The sequence below is a fragment of the Lontra canadensis genome, unplaced genomic scaffold (genome assembly GCF_010015895.1).
Source record: "Lontra canadensis isolate GAN:19392208 unplaced genomic scaffold, GSC_riverotter_1.0 scaffold135, whole genome shotgun sequence".
Taxonomy (NCBI): Eukaryota; Metazoa; Chordata; class Mammalia; order Carnivora; family Mustelidae; genus Lontra; species Lontra canadensis.
The window spans coordinates 3,784,237-3,805,179 of NW_022631129.1; the positions used below are offsets into that span (position 1 = coordinate 3,784,237).

The 20,943-nt window shown below is 34.0% G+C and overlaps 1 protein-coding gene across 6 annotated transcripts in view; it reads left to right on the forward strand.

The window, feature by feature from the left end:
* The window catches only part of UBE3A (ubiquitin protein ligase E3A), a 92,081-nt gene that overhangs the window by 50,291 nt on the left and 20,847 nt on the right, over positions 1 to 20,943 (forward strand). For all 6 annotated transcript variants that reach the window (XM_032843098.1, XM_032843093.1, XM_032843094.1 and 3 more), the window contains 3 exons: positions 1,738 to 2,045; positions 8,669 to 9,915; positions 19,038 to 19,182. In XM_032843098.1, the coding sequence (XP_032698989.1) occupies positions 1,738 to 2,045; positions 8,669 to 9,915; positions 19,038 to 19,182 (1,700 nt within the window). The remainder of the gene's footprint in view (positions 1 to 1,737; positions 2,046 to 8,668; positions 9,916 to 19,037; positions 19,183 to 20,943) is intronic.

The window sequence follows — 20,943 nt, forward strand, 5'->3', positions numbered from 1 at the left end:
TGGGAGGAAAAAAAAGTTTCTCTCCAATTAGAAGTTCTATGTTAACTATAAATCAAGTATTTACAAACTATTAAAACAAAATAGTAATTACATAAAGGGAAGTTGGATTGATACTTTTAACTAGACTCTCATTTTCTTAAATGTTAGTTTTTTAAAATGATTAAATACTAAAAGTCTTGGCCATAAACCTTGTGACTTTCATTTGTTCTGCTAAATAATTGAAGCACATACACCATCAAACAAGTTTTTTTCTCCCTTTTTTTTAAACCAAAGAAAAGCACATTTTATTTCAGCAATGATTTTGATGAACCTGTTACAATTGACTGTTTGGAGCCAGTGAACCCCAGGTTCCTCCCACCACACTCACCTGCTCATTCATACTCACCACACAGAGATCCCCCCAGATTGAGTTGATTGGCACTGTTTGCCATTCTCTTGGTTGGCTATGAAATCCATCCTTTTTTCCTGCTGCCCCAAGCATCATCCTCCGTTTGTTCAGGGCTTTTGTTAATACTGAACAAAGCATTGGGCTTTCAGAACCCAAGAAAGAAGCCAAGTCTCTTTTTTACCATCCTTAAGACCATTCTCCCCCCCCGCCTTTTTAAAAAATGGTCAATAAAATACCTTTTGCAGAATTCCCCCCAGAGAACCAGGGAATCCTTTTCACTCTCATCTATTCCGGGTCATGTGGCCCTCCATGCCAGCCTGCTACCCTACTCCTACCCCAGCCCTTTTATAATAGGACAGATGTTGAACAAGGACTGTCCTTCCACAGAAGGAAGGAAAATTTGTGTCTTAAGTAGGTTGATGAGTTAACACTGTTGTAGAGTCAAAAGAGGGTTGGACTGAGTTAGGAAGCAGAACAGAGAGTCTTTCTCTTTTTTACCGTAGAAGTGCGTGCCTGCCATGGAGGGATGGATCTTTAAGGCTTGTTTGTTCCTGCCTTGAATGTTCCACAGACGTCAAACTTTTCCTATTACCATGTGCAGGAACTCATGGTCACAGACTCCATGTCTTTGGGAAGCTCCAGAACTAAGTTTGGTCCCTGGTTTTTATTCATCTTGCTAGGCTTCCTGTCTGGATTTGCCTGAAGAGTTTGGATAAAACATGGTGGGTTGGGCAGTCCTCCCTGTCCTTCCTATTCTAGCCCAAAGCATTTCCTACCCATTTTCTACAGTCCCAGAACATAAAACCGTTCCTGAGGCAGGCAGGGAGCTGGGCTTTATGGGCAAGAGGAGGGCCTTTGCTACACTGCTGTCAGCTATGGGGAGTCCCAGGTAAAGGCCTTTGACAGCTGGAATTAGAGCTGTCACAGATAAATGGCCACCTCTGGGTCTTTATGCATGAAGATTATGTAAAAGTTTTTATTAAAAAGTGTATATATGGATGTATGTGTGTGTGTGTGTGCATATATATATATATATATATATATATATATATGACCTAGATTGTTTTCCTCTTTTTCTGAAGCTACTTTCTTAAAAACAATAAATAAAATGTTAATAGAATTTCTGCTAAAAAAAAAAAAGGTATCTTAGGCAGTATTTTATCAAACATTTCACTGGTTGAAAGTTGTATATAAATAGTGAATCTCCATGTTCTTCACTTCATCTTAATATGCAGATTTATTACTTTATTGCTTGACTAACTTGCCTTGCTTTAAGATCCCTTGAGCTTTTTACATGGGAGCTATACTAATCTTAATCACTGTGCTTATTGTTTGAATGTTTGCTACAGGAAGCGAGCAGCTGCAAAGCATCTAATAGAACGCTACTACCACCAGTTAACTGAGGGCTGTGGAAATGAGGCCTGCACGAATGAGTTTTGTGCTTCCTGTCCAACTTTTCTTCGTATGGATAACAATGCAGCAGCTATTAAAGCCCTCGAGCTTTATAAAATTAATGCAAAACTCTGTGATCCTCATCCCTCCAAGAAAGGAGCCAGCTCAGCTTACCTTGAAAACTCGAAAGGTGCCCCTAACAATTCCTGTTCTGACATAAAAATGAACAAGAAGGAAGGACAAGGAGCAAGAGATGATTTTAGAGGTAAGATGTTCTATTTTTAATTGAGAGTTTTTGACTGAAACCTGGATTGGAGATTTAAATAAAATGTGTGACATTTTTGTTTGTTTTGTCTAATTGTGTGGACGTTAGGACATGATAGTACAGTGGTATTTATTTACCACTCTATTACTTATTGTGATAAAGGACAGAACTAATAATTGAAGTAACTGTTTAAGAACATTTTAGTGTTCTGGGACGCCTGGGTGGCTCAGTTGGTTGGACGACTGCCTTCAGCTCAGGTCATGATCCCGGAATCCCGGGATCGAGTCCCACATCGGGCTCCCAGCTCCATGGGGAGTCTGCTTCTCCCTCTGACCTTCTCCTCGCTCATGCTCTCTCTCACTGTCTCGCTCTCAAATAAATAAATAAAATCTTTAAAAAAAAAAAAAAAAAAAGAACATTTTAGTGTTCTAATGGTCCCTAATTAGAAGCAGATTATATTCCAAAAGTTCCTTTGTTAATGGATTCCTTTGTTAATGGAAGTTTTTGAACATTTTCCACTAGGAAAAATATATTAAGTGGTAATCTCCTAAACTAGACCACAAAATCTAACTAAATTATCAAGTAGCTGGACTGAATATGTGGAATGAGTTGTGGAACCCTAGAACTGTGAGGTGAAAGAAGTAGAAAGAAGTGTTGGCATTCTTTTCCATTTCTGAGGGCAAAGCAAAATTTTGTAACCATTGAGAAATAATTCAGTTTTTCTTTCTAATATTCTTCCCATATCCTGCTTAGATTCTTCTAGGCATTTGGCACACACATGCTGCCAAGAATTGTCACCACCTACCAGTGGCAGTCTTCACCTAAGCCCTTGTTTTCTAAATGATCCTGCATTTCAGGATCATTTTTTAATTTAAAAAAAATTTTTTTTAAATCTTTAAATCCAAGCTTTCTTTTCCTCAGTTACTAATCAGTGTTAGTAACAAGGTAATTGAATTTCTGAATAATTTGACAGGGCTCAGCCCTACCAGAGGTAATTATATTTTAAAAGGGGAAGGTTTTTGTTGAAGACATGTATAAGTTGGAGAACAGCTCTGAAGTTTTCAGTAGCATGATTTAAATGCAGATTTAATTTAATTGGTGACATGGAATTTTCTTGTATTTTTTACTTTAACCTCACAGTAAAAGGTGTTTTCATAACTTGGTAACTTTACACAGCTTCAAAAGGTGTGCTTGTTACATGATTAGCTCATACACTGTAGATAAGTAGGTTAATGTTGTCAGTATGTGTAACAGGGAAGTTGCAGTGACTCCATTATACACATTTCTCTAGCAAGTGTGCATCCACAGAGTAACAGTTACTAAATGTAGAATGCGCTGGTGCAGTTAAATGCAGTCTGCAGTACGGGATTATAGTAGAGGGTGGATGGACACATCTTTTTGCTATGTGCTTCATCATAGGTGCTTATTGAGTTGTTATTTCGAGTCTTTGTTTCCTATTTTTACTCAAGTCTGTGTAATTTAGCAGTTCTTTATACTTTATTCCAATATGCTACTCTGTCCTCCTACTCCCTTTTTTCTGTTAACTTTCTGTTTACTGTAGTATTTTTTTCTACTAGGAATTACAAATGCATTAACTACACTAGTACTTTCATTTTTATTGTTAATTATATTTGTTGGTTCTCTTTACAAAATTCTATATGTATTGTTTAGTGTGCCCCAAATTCTGTTTTTGCATAAAAATTTTAAGTGTAACATTTTGTAGATTAAGTTTATTTTCAGGAACATACATATATTACAAAATATACAGATATCCCATATAGGAATGTTTCTTCATTTAATATTTTCTCAGTAGAACATCTCTTTTTATTGATAAACATTGTGAATATTTGTATCTAGTGTTTTTTAAACTAATTTATGTCTGAAAAATTCAGTTCAATATTTTAAACAAAACACTATCTAGGGAAAGTATTGATACATTTTATATAGAATTAGTAGAATGTCAGAATCACTTGAAGGTATTCTGAACAACATGTCAACAAAGGGTGTCTGGGTCTAGAGTGTCGCTGTCCGGTAAGATACAGCATGTGATTCATGAAAAATAACTTTTTGTTATTAAGTTTATGATTTGGTGATTTAGGAAACAGTGTTTTATGTCCAACAAGACGGTTACTTTATAATAGTTATTTACTCTACCTTGGTTACATTTTAGGAAATGGGTTTTTTTTATTTTCCTGTAAGAAGGTGTTAACAATTTTTTTCCAGTTAAAATAATGGGAAATAAGCTCCCAGTTAGCAGTTTCACACTTTTTGGAAAGAGATTACTGATGTTTAACAGAAGATGTCCTCTGAAAGTAGAGCAGTCCTATGAAACTTTCATGAGCCAAAATGGCATACGCAGCGAAGAAGCAATTATCATTAATTTATACAGAAAACATTTTGAGGTTCCCTTATCCAAAAAATAGCCTCTCCTAGGTTTTTCTGATACCTTAGGACACATCTTACTAATGGATGTACAAAATGAATTGAGATAAACACAGACGCCCACAGACACAGTTCAAAGCTATGGTGACTTGAGGCTGAGATGCTGAGTGTAATTCTTGGGGAAGGGGATTGTCAGTGCTGCTCTTGGTCCTCAGAATATGTTTTGCCTCTGTAATGGCTTCCAGTAAAACAAACACTAAACGCTTTTTTGCTTTTTAACTTTCTTACTATAAGTGAGGTTGCCTAGTGGGAACTTTCGAAAAGCAGGGGTATCTACATATCGTAATAGAACAGATCTAAAGATTAACTCTTAAAGAGTTAAAGCCCATAAAAGAAACTACAGGTGTTGACAGTCTGGTAGCGGGGCCGAAGATCAGATTCATGGTGTGGTAAACTGTTACTTTTGTGGTTGAACTTTTATAGTTGTTCATTTAATGATCATTTGCATGTATCTTGTCTTTGTGAAACAAATATTAAAAGAGGTAGAAATTTTATGTATATGTATATGAGTCCATTTGCCACAATGAAGATTGAATTACCTCTGTGCCTCTAAAATTATCCTCTGCTTCAATTAAGTATTTGTTGACAGGCCTGCCACTTCCTTGGTATATTTAGACTTTTATTATAGTGTACTATATTTTACAAATATAATCTCCATAAAATTAATAGACAAAATATATCTTTCCTGTAAAATAATGTATCTGAATAGTTTATTCAAAATGCAGAGACTATTTGGGGTGCTCCATTTTTATTTCTTCCACAATTTGATGGTGTTTTTTATTGGCTTGTATAGTACTGCCTTATGGAAAATGGTCTTGGAAATATTAGTAAACATTGCTTTTTACTTTTTAATTTGAAGGACAGTATTTTATAATTTGTAGAGACATGTATAGCTTATGCTTAAATAATTTGAAGATGTTATTAGCTTATTTGATATATTAATAAAAAATTAGGCGATTCTGTTGCACTCATAATGAGTTAATCATGTTTGACCCCGTTTATCAGGAAAATAAACTTTCAGAGGTGCATCAGTGGACTTGCACTTAGGTAATTGGCAGACCTGTGCCACATGTCATCCCCCAGGTACAAATGAGGATTAGAATACTAGTGTTTAGTTTTTATAGTTTCTGTTATATGATGGCATGTCAGAGAAGAGGGGTGAATAGATTTGGAGTTTGCCAGCCTACAGTGTCTGTCCAGGTATATTAGAGAGTTAGAGGAAGACCAGAGTTTCATAAGATCACCTTTTAGATACTGAATGATTAATAATTCTAATTTGGAGTTATAAATAATCTCAGTATAAAATATAAGTTGCCGTATTCATGTGAACTAAATTAGGATAACTCAGGACACAAAACTCTGGGGGTACTATCCAGCATTGAATGTAGACATCTTTATATCAGTTGAAAATTATGTCCTTTGGTCGATCATTAATGGTTTCATTTCCTTTTAGTAATTGGTTAGTCTTAGCTGTCGACTAACATTTGAATACTTTGAGCAATAGCAGATATGTGTGATAGTCTTTAGGGATCACAAAAAGCACACATGTACATATAAGTAACATGGAACTTTAAAGTGTTTTTAATTATCTTTGCTCAGAGCATTATTCTTCCTTTAGCTTTTAGAATAGGTTATATAGTTGATTTGTAAAGTGAAATTCAATTATCTAATGTTTAAAGGATATTTTTACTTTTTTTAAATGAGGTTGTTTGACTATAGGGTCAGAATGTTTTTATTTCTATATTTTCATGTGAAATGTAATCATTTATGTTCTTATTTGAATATTAAAACAGTTTATTTTATCCCCAGTTGCCTGATATTCATGCAAGTCATAAGAGAAAAATAGTGTTGTTGAGGTATATTTCTTAGCTTTGGTAAGGTGAAATTTTGTGATTATTTTGCTTATCTCAGATTATAAGTGAGAAAATGAAAGGTGGGGTTTTTTTGTTTTTGTTTTTCTTTTGAGAACAGATCATGAGAGTGAGTACATCAGAGCTGTTAATTTTAACTTTTAAAATGTTGGATTTTTTCCTTGTTTTTTTAAATTGAAACTCATGGTAAGTACCAGGGAGTTTATTATTTGAGGTATTGAATCTGAGTTGTCAATTGTATGATGTCTCCAAGCATTGAGATCTATTACTCTTGGAGTTGGAATGTTTTACGTGGTTTTCCTCTTCAATCACTGTATTCAGTGCTTTCTATGAAAGAGTTAAATGTTATGAAAGCTCATATGAAACTGATGAAATAAATTAACATTTGAGTAAAAGATGACAACTTGGAGTTTTAGAAAACAGCATGTTAAAATTCTTTTTTGTGTGTGTGAGTAAGCAAAGCATAAGAGGGAACACACATGGAGTTTTCCTTTTTTGTTCTAATGTGTTTCATTCAGTGGCATTCCATTTTGGGAGTGGAATGCTTATGCATTCCATAATTTCCAAACTTAACTCTTCATTCCTTTCAAGGGGATATATGTATAGATTTATATTTTGTTGGTGAAGAGAATTAGTGCCATATGTTTATCTGGTTTTTGTTTGAAAGAGTATTCTCTGGCAAATATAAAAAGAGCAAATATAAAAGTACTTAAAGTGATAATGGAGGTCTGAGCTACTATTTAGAGACAGATGTGAGAGGGAAGTAAAATGCATACCAGCAAACTGCTATAGACTCTTTCATCCCTGTAGTAGTCCCTTCTTCCAGAGATTTTTATCTCAAAAATCCTTGAAATGTTCTTTTCATTCTTGTTTCTTCTGTGATTTCATTGGAATTTCAACTTGTTAACATTAGTATAACTCTGAAAATGTGTAATAAATTGATATTTGGTCTAGCCTTTCATTGCCTCCTGTCATTTTTGCCTCTTACAAAGGATTGTTTCTTGATCATGCAGTTTCATGGATGTTATAGAAAAACATAATAAAATTCCCTTGGATTTGAATAATACAGACTGCAAAAATAATGGTAATAATGGTAATGCAGTCTGCAAAAAAACCAATCAGCTCATCTGACCTATAAAATTTTTAGCACTAGAAAAGTACCAAGAAGGTTTAAGCATAATTTAGACAGTCTGCTGGTGTTTTAAAGACTTTGACGGCAAGGTGGGGAAAGGTGAAAACCTTCTTTCTATATTAGTAAGGATCAACTAGACTGTGATATTAAGTATATACCAGAAAAAGCACTAGCTTATTAAACAAAGTGGAAATTTATTTCTAGGTCCTCTAATAGCCATGATATTCTAGGTTGGCAAAGTTCCACATCACATAATCATTCAGAAATGCTGCTGTAGTGTCATTGTAAATCTTCAGCACATGGCTTCCCAAGCATCCTGGGAACGTCCTCGCATTTAGCCAGAAGGAAAAGCCTTGGCCTGAAAGTAGCACTTAACCTCAAAAACCTGGGAAAGCTGGGAGATATGATCCAAATCTGCCCAGAAAGGAGAGGAAAAAGATTCTGGCGACTACATAGTAATCTGTTTTCACTTGTTGCTTCTAAGTTGCCTTCTACCACGCAATTTTTTATTACTCTTGTCACTATTTCCTGTTTATTCCAACCTGATTCCTGGCTACAGATGGCATTGTTTGTCAGCTTGAGATCTTATGAGAAATGGTGTAGTAATTTTTCTCAATCACCCATGGAATGACCACCCTGGAAAAACTGAAAAGACTCAGAAGGAACCAGTTTGATTTTAAGATACAACTTAGACAAGGGCTGTTTCCCAAAGAGGATGCTCAAAGAATCTTTCTTGACTTTGCCTCAGTCTTTTGGGAAGAGTGAAATAAGAAAGAAACCTCTCAGAAGAATGTGTTTCTGCTCTAAAATAAGGTTTAAGATGTGTATTGTGATGAATCAAATCAATACATGATTGTCTTGGTTCATATTTATAAGTTAAAGCTGCATGTTAATTTCCACTGTGATTGTGAAAGAGTTTGAGCTCATTAAAAGCTACATATTATTGAAAGAATGTACAAAGAATGGGTGAGGTTGTTGGCCATTATAGTAGTTCATTGACAAAAATAAGTAAATCTGTTTTGTTTGTTGAATCTAAGTATTAGAAATGTTTTAAAAGAGTTGTAAGTCATAAATGGTATTGAGTACAAAATGGCTATTTTACTTTGCACTAGAACTTAAGACAAGCTAAACATACTTATAAAAATAAATGTTCTCCTTTTTCTTTCTAATTTTTTTAGATGTGACTTACCTAACAGAAGAGACGGTATATGAAATTCTTGAATTATGTAGAGAGAGAGAGGATTATTCCCCTTTAATCCGTGTTATTGGAAGAGTTTTTTCTAGTGCTGAGGCATTGGTACAGAGCTTTCGGAAAGTCAAACAACACACCAAGGAAGAACTTAAATCTCTTCAAGGAAAGGATGAAGACAAAGATGAAGATGAAAAGGAAAAAGCTGCATGTTCTGCTGCTGCTATGGAAGAAGATTCAGAAGCATCTTCTTCAAGGATAAGTGATAGTTCACAAGGCGATAACAACTTACAAAAATTAGGCCCTGATGATGTGTCTGTGGATATTGAGGCCATTAGAAGGGTCTACACCAGATTACTCTCTAATGAAAAAATAGAAACTGCTTTTCTCAATGCACTTGTGTATTTGTCACCTAATGTGGAATGTGACTTGACGTATCACAATGTATACTCTCGAGATCCTAATTATCTGAATTTATTCATTATTGTAATGGAGAATAGAAATCTCCACAGTCCTGAATATCTGGAAATGGCTTTGCCTTTATTTTGCAAAGCAATGAGTAAGCTACCCCTCGCCGCCCAAGGAAAATTGGTTAGACTGTGGTCTAAATACAGTGCAGACCAGATTCGTAGAATGATGGAAACATTTCAGCAACTTATTACTTACAAAGTCATAAGCAATGAATTTAACAGTCGGAATCTAGTGAATGATGATGATGCTATTGTTGCTGCTTCAAAGTGCTTGAAAATGGTTTACTATGCAAATGTAGTGGGTGGGGAAGTGGACACAAATCATAATGAAGAAGATGATGAAGAGCCCATCCCTGAGTCCAGTGAATTGACACTTCAGGAGCTTTTGGGAGAGGAAAGAAGAAACAAGAAAGGTCCTCGAGTGGACCCCCTGGAAACTGAACTTGGTGTTAAAACTCTGGATTGTCGAAAACCACTTATCCCTTTTGAAGAGTTTATTAATGAACCACTGAATGATGTTCTAGAAATGGATAAAGATTATACTTTTTTCAAAGTAGAAACAGAGAACAAATTCTCTTTCATGACATGTCCCTTTATATTGAATGCTGTCACAAAGAATTTGGGATTATATTATGACAATAGAATTCGCATGTACAGTGAACGAAGAATCACTGTTCTCTACAGCTTAGTTCAAGGACAGCAGTTGAATCCGTATTTGAGACTCAAAGTCAGACGTGACCATATCATAGATGATGCACTTGTCCGGGTAAGTTGGGCTTATGCTTAAAAATTAGTACTAGAATAAATACCTAATATTGGGGAGATTGTAATACAGTTCAGTGCATTCACTTGAAAAATATATGGCATTATATGGTATAGGAATATATGGATGTTTTTGTATTATAAGTTGTAAATACTATTCTTTTGTTCCTGTCCAAATTTATAAATGTGTCCCACAAAGTATTGGTTGTCTCGAATAATGATCACACTCTCTATTTGAAAATGAATAGATTTTCCAAATATTGACAAATTACTCCAAAAATTTCTTCTCTATTCAGAAGACAAGTGGATGTTGGGAAAGGACCAAAGCACAGGAACAAGGGGGATGTGGAGATACCCACTAATACGTATGAATGTCAAATCTTAACTGGGAAGAGTGAAACAATAAAATCATACCATGAAATAATAAGTGGTATCCAGAAATTCCATGATGTAAAATTCAGAGTTATGTTATCGTGAAGGTGAAGTGATCTGGGCAGTTTGGTGCGTGCTGCTAGTAAGAGTTCCTGCTGGATCACTCAGAATGCCTTGTATAGCACTGCCTTATTGTGATATTTTCTTAACCACTTAAGTATCTTGGAGTTGGTTGAAACTCCAGGAATCTTGAAATTAATGGTGCTTTTTATCATCAACCCAATCCAGGGAGATTGAGCTGGGAGAATATTAGGAACTCAAATACCCACCTTCCAACTTCCTGTTTCTCCAGATTGCCTTTTGTTAATTGCTTGCCTCCACAAAAAGTAAGAATTTTAGTGCCCCCATTTAAGAATGCAGGCCTGGGCAGAAGACAAAAACCAATTGCCAATCAAGTACCAAAATTTTCATTTGTCCTAGGGTGCTTTATCACAGGTTATTTTTGTGTGTGTGTGTGTTTTTTTTTAAAGTTTTTCTTTTAAGTAATCTCTACACCCAACATAGGGTTAGAACTCAAAACTCCCACGATGAAGAGTCTCATGCTGTACTAGCCAGGCGCCACCCCCTTTACCACAGAGTTTTATTTATGATATTACATACACCCTTCATTACTAGTTTTGTTTTGTTTTGTTTTTAAACAACTTCAAGTAAAATTTGATGTCAGGTAAAATTAAGGTACAGTCAGCCTTCCATACTAATAAAAGATAAGAATTCACGACAAAACTAGGAAATAGTGATACTTATTTTAAAATGTATTTTAGTTTTAGGATGGATTTGTCTAAATCTGAGTATTCATAAAACTAAACCAATGGAAAGAGTTGTTTGATATCTCAGAAATTTGAAAGTTGCAGAGATTTTGTGCCTCTTCTGTTTGTTAACTGGTTTTTAAGAACACCAAATATATTTCTAGTGTTGAGGAGAGATTCTGCCTTAGTCAACTCAAGCAGTTTTTCAACAGAGGCAGAAAGGCATTAGTTGTTTGGAGTAATTATCATTGCTTGCTTTCTGGTGTTCTTTTTATTACACTCTTGTAGTTTTGAGCTACATAAATAACTAATATAATTATCAGGCAGCCCCAACTTTTATGTAGGTCGGCAGAATGATGGGGTATCATATAAGGACGTTGAGTGATGTTTTGTGGAAAGTACATTGACGTCTATCTTTGAATTTCGATTGTTAGATCAGAACTGTAAATCCTAAGACCATGCATTTTATATTTGGCTTCTTCGGTTGGGATCCTTTTATCTATTTCCAGTAAAAGCTATGCCTTGCCTGATTTAAAAAAACAATGGAACTACTCTTCATAAGATTAATCAGAGTTAGAAATAAAAAGAATTGTCTACCTTCCTTACCTGCCGTCAGCTAAGAAATCTACCCAACCTTATTTTCCTTCCCCTACCTCGTTTTCCATCATCTCCCCCTCTTAGTAAGGCTAAGAACTTAGAAAAGTTTAAGTACTTGTTGTATACTTCTTTTATCATCTAGAATTTTGAGGAAACAGTCATTTTGGTTTTAAGGTCTTTTTTAAAAGAGGGTTTTAAGGGTAGAACTCTGAACTTCTTAATTATACTGTTTTTTTTTTTTAAGTGAATTCTTAATTCTGTCAAACCTGAATATTACAATTTGACCGATTTTAAATCGGGATTCACTAGATAATATCTGTACATGAATATTACAAGTCCACAAAAGCAGTTTGCTTCAGAAATCTTGTGTGTGAGGCATTTTGCTAATCATTAGAGATGTAAAGATGAATTATGACCACTGAGAATCTTCTTAGTGCTAAATGCTCATACTAAATGCTCATACTAAACAAATTTTGCTCTTTTTTCCTTTTTTCTTTTTTAAAAATAACAATGTGAAAATGTTAGGGAAAAAAAATCATAGTAGGCCATGTGAGTTAGTAAAATTAAGACTCTTTTTTTTTTTTTTTTTTTTTTGACAGAGAGAGATCACAAGTAGGCAGAGAGAGAGGGGAAAGCAGGCTCCCTGCTGAGCAGAGAGCCTGATGCAGGGCTCGATCCTAAGACCCTGAGATCATGACCTGAGCTGAAGGCAGAGAGGCTTTAACCCACTGAGCCACCCAGGCGCCCCGAGACTCCTATTTTTAAAAAATACTCATAGTGGTCTGATTATGATAAAGTCATAGTATTTTAGTAACAAAAAGGTTTACAACAAAAAGTAGTTTAAGGTCATCCTCTCAGCTGAACTCTCAAAGTACTGATGGATGTTTAACATCTTATTCCTCAAGGATCTACTTTTGCTTTTTTAAAGCCTTATTCTTCTGTAACAATTTGACAAAAAAACAAAAAACTTACTACTTTTTATGACCTGCTAATTTGAACTACAGAGTGGGGTTGGGAAGAGAAGAGGAAATGAAAAATTTGTTGGGCTCAGTATTAGTATTTGAATAATTAAGGTTACAGAATTGTAGACTTTAAGAGCTGAAAGGAGCCTTGGAGTTCCATCTACTCATTCGTCTACAAATGAGGCCCAGAAAATAATGACTACATATATGACACACTTGAGTATGTTTTCTGTTAGGTCTTATTTTTTAGTTATTAATCGTAAGACTGGCTGGCATGGTGGAAAAGGGAGGAGTAGTACCTTCCGTTAATAATTACAGATTTATTTATTTATTTATTTTTAAAGAAAACTCTGTTCCTCACTTTATTTCATATCACACGAGCCAATTATTTACTAACGAGTATTCAGAGGACCTGGGTTTTTGTTTTAAGATTTACTTATTTAGGAGAGAGAGCGAGCGAGCATGAGTGGTACAGGCAGAGGTGAAGGGAAAGAGAATCTCAAGTGGACTCCATGCAGAGCCCAATGCAGAGCTTGAGATCATGACTTGAGCCCACACTAAGAGTTGGATCCACGACCAGCTCTGCCACCCAGGCGCCCCTAGCGGAACTGTCTTTGATGACAGCTGTACCTAGGAGCCCTTTGAGGAACTATTTTTGATGACAGCTGCACCCAGGTGCCCCTAGAGGAGTTGCCTTTGATGACAGCTGAAGAATTAGTGTATTGAAACTTAGATACTGTTGATTGTAGGACACACGGTTATTTTCTTACCACTTTTAGTAGTAGGAAAATATGCTGCCAATTGTCTTGAGATGCTACCAGTTTTATGGTATATCCTGATTTCAGAGATGTTAAAATGTGGAAAAAAATGAATTTTAGAATCAATGAAGTGTGGTAAAATATAAGTTGCCTTTTCACAAGTAGGTGTCTCAGAATCATTTAAGGACTACCCCACACTTCAAATTATTGGAATATTTCTCCCTGGACTTATTTTTACTATATGTTGTTGTTGTTTCTTAGAAAATAATACAGTGATACTTTTGAGCTCACTTGAATTAACAATCCAAATCATGATAGGCTTTTACTATATTTTACTAATAACATTTATCTATTTGTGTATTCTTTAAAAGTAGATAATTTGTCATTTTTCTTAGACAAAGCATTTCCAAAGGAAAAGGGTCTGAACATTTATTTTCATTATTTTTTATTTTAAGAGATTATGTTAGTAGAGGATGGAGTATCATGGAAGACAATATTGCCATCTGTGACATACCCCAAACTGTCTTCCCATCTGAACAGGAAATAATGTTTAAAAAAAAAAAAATCCAAGGTTCTACCATCTAGAGATTCAGACTGGGAGTTCATTGTAGAGCCTAGGAATTATATTTCTGGCAGTGCCCCCAGATACTCTGATAAAGTCATACTGCAAACCAGTATTTGGGAAAGATGGCTATTGGTATAGTTTATAGATACATATTTATTGAGGCCATATTTCTATACAGTTCTACATTTAGGAAACTGGCAGTCTTTGAGAGGATGATGAAAATAGCAGGTTTAGAGTAAGAATTGATGTTGGTGTGTGACTTGGTTCAGATTAGTCAGGGAATCCTAGAATTCCGTGTAGGGATCTAAAGACCGAAAGGAATGGCTGAAATGGAGAACTGTATAGGAGAGTCCAAAATATGAACTAGTCAGATCAAAGTGATAGACACAAATAAATAGCCCCACTACCAATTGGTTCTGCTCAATCCCTTCTAAAAAAAATCATTTTTTTCTGGGCTCTAACAGTGCTATCTGTCCTAATCCCTACCATTTTCCTTGGCAAATATCCTTGGTTATTATTGATATAAAACTTGGTTCTTTTATTTAATAATTGACCTATAGTGCTTTAAGAATAAGATTATCCTGTGCTGCTCTGAGTATGATTAATTGTGTCTTATACATTCACTATATTGTGCTCAATGCAGTGATCATTATTGTTTCTTACAATTTATTCTAAATGAAATGAAGAACTTCATGCCTAATTTAATGCTCTCAAAGGAGATTAAAAGAATTAAGTAGATCTACTTAGATTCTCAGGATCCTGTAATAATCTAAAACAATGAAATTTGTCAAACTCCTTAGCTTTATATGTGAGAAAAAAGAAATTCTGGCCTACAGAAATTAATGGCAGAATTGGAAGTAGAAGTCAGGGTTCCTGGTCTCAAAAGCAGATGTGATTATATGATATGACTGTTACCCAAACATCTAAACTTTATACATAAGATATAAAAAACTTTCCTTCATCTGTTTTAGAGAATTGAAAAAAATTAAATATATTTGGATAATCTAAAGATCTTACTGTAGCCAGTATCTTAAAGGTAAACAAAGTGTTTAACCATAGAATCTAGTTAAGTTGAATGAAGTTGCTTAAGCCAGCCATTCTTAGAGATCCTAGGTTTTCTTAAGTGTTAGGTCTATTTTATGTGACTACTACTACTACTACTTAAATACCTTTACCATTAAGGCATTTTTTTCAATTATGGATAAAGATGACTTTATCATGAGTAATAGCCCAGAATACTGTAAGATTTTAAAGGATGGGGTTTTCCTTTTGACTCTTGTAAATCTGGCAAATATGATATTTTTATTATTAAGATGTCATCCTACCTAGGTATTCTGGGAATGCTTTGATACCAGATCAATTTTTTAAAAATGATCTCTCCAGGATTTCATCATCATGGCCAATTAAAAGTTCAGAAATTGAAAATCGTTTTGTCCAACAATTGATGAAATCAAGAGTCTTAGTAAGAAGAGGAAGTCATATAAGGAAGAGGTAGATGTCATTATGTCCAGTCTATTTTTGTTTATTTTTCCCCAAAAATCTGTCTTTTGCCAGTCTCCATATTAAATTAACATACCTTCCTTTAAGAAATTCTATATATAAAAACACAGGTCTGTATACTAAGTGATTTCTGTTCAGGGATACATACAAATTCTCCTTTTCAGAATAAATGTTCACTGACATTTAAGTTTCCACATATCCTACTGCATTCAGGACAGCTTTTGATTGTGAAAATTCTGTTCTAAATGGTATGTATATATTACAGAAAGTGATAACACCTTTACCATTCAATTCAATGGGTCAGAAGTTGTTTTAAGAAAAATAAAACATATGCAGTGTGTTACTTCATAATAGTCTTTGTCAAAATGATAACTGGTAAATTTTATGTTAAAATTAAAAGTAAAAATTGTTATTTAAAGGTAGGCTACCCATGTATACATAAATGATAAAAGTATTCCAGAGCCCCTTAATATATACCTGATAATGATAATCTAATATAGATAATAATGGGAAATTTTTGCCTGCAGAGTTCATTTGCCACCTGTTTTTCAAACCATTATTTTTACATACTTGCATTTAACATCCTGATTATAAAATAGATGTTTATTTTTTTAAAAATACTTAAAAATATAGAAAAGCACAAGGAAGAAAATAAGTTACTTGGTAGTCATTGCAGAGAGCAGGAAGGCATAATAGTATTTAAGAACTTGGTGACTGAATTAGAGCTCTGTCCTACCATTTACTAATACTGGAAGCAAGTTACTGAATCTCTTATTACTTTGGGGTCTTCATCTGTAAAATGAGCTTGAAATTACTGGCCACATAAGGTTGTGAAAGTGAAATGAATTGATGTATGTGAAGTGCTTAGAATAGTCCCCTGGCATGTAAGTGCTATATATTGTTGTGTTATTTTTACTGGAATATTTTTTCTGTAATGTCTGGTTTGTTCGGTTTTCAGGCAAGCCTGAAAAAATTTCCCATACAAGTTAAAGTAACAATAGCAACAAAAGCTAGTGCTATAATGCATTGTTGTACAGGGAATTTGCCTAATAATCTAATAATTCATCTAATAATCTGTTTATTTCTTCTTAAAATAGTGTTCTCATTTCAAAGATGAAACTAAAAAAGATAAAGCTATATGTTTACAATTACAATTATAGAACATGACGTTGAATTATTTTGGCACTCAGTGGAGACGGACATACAGTAATATTTAATATTAAGAATGAAGATAAATTTGTTTCAGTGTCATATAAAGTGTCTCTGGTGGAGCTAAGATGGCAGCACATGGTCTCAGAATTCTGTAGAAACACCACCAAATCCTTTAAAAGATACAGTCACATTAATAATGGAGTCTGCTCTCATTTATGAATGTTACTGAGGAAGAACTATAGGAAGCATAATTTAAATATCAGATAATTCTTTTCACCTTGGAATGCATTATACTTTTGATTATAAGCAGGTTTGTCTTTGTGTTATAAGGGCATATATAAACATTGACTTATATTCCTTTAACACCTAGGCAGGTGGGAACTGGAAGAAGGAAACTAGGAATGCGTTCCATGGCAATATGGGATGTTGGCGTGATGGGTAAACCACATTGGAGCTGATAATTCTAATTTAGTTCTCAGCATTCTTTATTTTCTGTGACTTGAAACAGGTTTCCAACTGGAACTATTTTTCCCCAAGGTTATTTTCAAAACTTGGGACAAGGCTATAACACCAAATTTTGTGAATCTTTTGTTCAAAGATCAAAGTTGTTTTAAAAGGTTGCAACATGATATGTTTCCTTAATATTGCCCATTCTAGAACTCTTTGCTATATATTTTTATTAAGCCTTCACATCTTTTCAGTATGAAGAGTACTATTCCTTTTTTTTCTTTGCAGATGAGGAAACTGAGGCTTACCTGAGTCGCTTGCTAAAATTTAAATTTTTAAAGTTAAGTGATAGTTGGAACTAGTACAGAGTATTCTGTCTCAGTCTCCACTACACTTTCTCTCAAAAATAAGTTATCCTAATATAACTTGGCATAAAAATGATTTTGTAAATACTAAAGACCACTGTTGTGCAGCACATTTCTTAAAGCTAAAGATCCAAAATTCACAGAATTATAGAATCCAAAAGGTGAAGGTATCTAAGAGATCATTTCAGCCTTTGTTCTTAAAATGTTTTTGACTGAGTCCCAAGTAAGATATTTTGCATAGCATTAGGTGTACACGTGCATATCTGTCTCTACATATAATTGAAATAGAAGTTTCAGAGAACAGTAGATACCATTACTATATGGAATACGTTCTGAGTTTTTCCTCCCATTGTTGGTTTTAAACTGCTAAATGAATGGACTAGGCTACTCACTAGGGAGTTTCAATTGGCTGTTTGAAAAACATTGATCTAGGGCAACTGGCTTGATTTATGACTAGGAAATTTTATTTTTTATAGACATGCTAGAATGTTCAAACTAGTGCTGTTACCTAAAGTCATTACTTTAGGACTGTAGTAAAGTTACTTTGTTGATGTTTGAATTGCTCAAAACCATTTTTAAAATTCTAGTTGGAATAGTTGCAGTTACTTGAACACCCTTATTAAATATTCTGTTTTGGCAAATTCAAATTTTTTTTTAACAGCCAAACGGCATTTAAAGTCAATGTAGCAAATAAGGTGGGTGAAAAATCAGGCAAGCTCTTAGTAAATCTCAGATACATTAAAAAAAAATGCAGTATAATTTCACATTAGAATCTAGTATGGATTTTCAGATTAATTTCTTAATGACTAAGATCAGTTACTATGTATATTATTCTGTAAATACAAAGAAGTATCTGGTAAAGATTTATAGTTAAAAAATGCTAGATACTAGGGTTTGATAACTTGTTAGTAAGAAATAAGGAGTAAGGATATGAGCAAGCGTATGTCTCATCTGCTTCCAAAAAAAAGTGTATATGAGATGTGCTGTGATCAAATAAAAAGTGGAAATTTATACTAAGTACTATAAGAGACCATAAATTGTTTCCCTATTTATTCAGGGTGTTTTTTTCTCTTAGTTGAAATTGTTTTCTTAGTTTCTGTTCTATTAAACATATAGAACTACTAGTGAACAAATTTGAAGCCAAACTTTTATACTCCATTGTTTTTGTTGAAATGATTTAGTTTGAGTAGTATCGTATGTATTTGGCTGTCAAGACTTCTTTTCACATCCTAACCTTACAACCCAGGTTTGTTATACAGAAGTAACAAAAAAAAAAAAAAAAAAAAAAACAACCTTTTAATTTTCTACTATATGTTAATTTCATAACAAATCCGTAGTGAGAAAGTAACCTTTTTATAAATCTGTGCTGGTTTCTTTACTGTCCTATTTTTTTCTAATATCTGTGAGACTGAATCTTTGCCTTTACTGGCTTTTTACCAGTTTGCTTCCTGTTTCCATTTAAAACGGACCAAAAGTCAGTATTTTTTATTTGCTCTATAGCCCTACTCCTGGTTTTTATTTTTTGCTTCTCCTTATTTTTATTTTGCTTTCATTCTTAAACTGGCAGTCATCTTCTTTTCACTTTATCTTTTCACTCATTAGCTAGAGATGATCGCTATGGAAAATCCTGCAGACTTGAAGAAACAGTTGTATGTGGAATTTGAAGGAGAACAAGGAGTTGATGAGGGAGGCGTTTCCAAAGAATTTTTTCAGCTGGTTGTGGAGGAAATCTTCAATCCAGATATTGGTAAATATTTCAGTGATGTGATCATGATGTCATATCTTTTGAATTAAAGGTTTGTTTATGAGGGTTTATAAATATTCTGTTACAAAGAACAGTAATAGGTTTTGATGTGGATTTCCTAGAGTCACGGTTAATGACTGAACTTGTGGGTTTGGAGTACTGATTTGCATCACTCATTTACTCAAGTTCTTATTTAGATTACTTAGCCAAATATTTTACTACAGGACATTATCTCGTAGTTAAATAAACTGAAAACACTTTAGAATGGTACATTAGAACAACTGAAAGATATCTTGCTCTTTTAATTCTAAACATTCGTCAAACTCACAGCATTTCTGAAATAAGAATTTCAAACAGTGGTCTGAAGAATATTGAGAATGTCTCACAAGTGTATCATGCTCAAAAGTTTGGAAACCCTGACTGGTATCAAATTAATTAGGTTTTATTTGCTACAGGATTTCATGGGGCGTAATATTACATTGTTTTCCCAAACGCTTTAAACTCCAGAAATCTTTCCCACCCCACATTTGCCTCCCAGAAATGTTTTTTATTGAACAGTTCAGGAAAAACTGATCTATATATGTCAGTTTGAAAGTGAAGGATTTGAGTTTTACTGATAAAAGTGGGTAAAGTAGAGCTGGTAAAAGACTGTAGCATCTTGGATTGTATTTTTAACTGTGTAGTTCTGAACTGTTTAGTATAGGACTGTGTAGTTCTGTAATATAACCACTAACTTGGTTACTAGGTTTGCTTATTTTTACAACTGAATGCATGACAGTTACAGGAAAAGAATTCTATTACATGTACTGTCAGAATTGTGAAGAATGTGACATAGAATAATGCATATATCATTTCCATTAAGCTTTGAAAATTGAGCTTGTTGATTCTCAGTATGTACATTGAATTGACTTTTCTGTTATTCTTAGTTGGTAATATATATACATACATGTAAATGGAAGTAGACATTTGAATTCATGACATGTATGCAGTTAAGACTACTTTAGCTAATGTTTATTAATCAGAAGCCTATGTAATTTCCACGTAATTTGCTCAAAGTAAATCAAGACACCTAAAACCATGCCTTTTTTTGAAAGAAAATTAATTTGTGATCTTCTTAGGTTTGGTAAACCTTAGCTCTGGGTTCCTTTGTGTCTCGACACGTTAAGCATCGGCTGTAAAGCATACTAACATTATATGCAGAAATACTTTCAAGAGAAAAACACAGCATTTAATAGTTACACTTGATTGTAAGGTAATTGAAATGATAGTAGTTAAAACTATCAGAAATGAATATTTTAGAAGAGCCACTTTTTATGGTGCATTTCTTCCAGGGACTGGCAAAAATGTGCCCAAAATGGAATCACTTTGAACGTTAAAATTATAATCTTTCATAACACAGATGAGAGTAATGGCCTCTGTAATTTATATTCTGATTAATTTGTAGATTATTGCTCTTGAGACCAAGGAGACATACATTTGTGATATTTCATCAAATTTATTTATTAATTATAATAATTTTTTACTGTTCTTGATAAAAAATGTTTGGATCTAAACTGAAATTCAGGTGAGAATTGGATAATTTTCACTTTTACTTCATGAACATTAACTTCATTAAAAAAATGTCATTGCTTACTTTATACTTTGATGATCCAGGAAACACTTTACAGTTCCTTTTGTATTGAACTTAAACTAAATATAAAAATAAAAAAAAAAAAAAACAGGGACGCCTGGGTGGCTCAGTTGGTTGGATGACTGCCTTCGGCT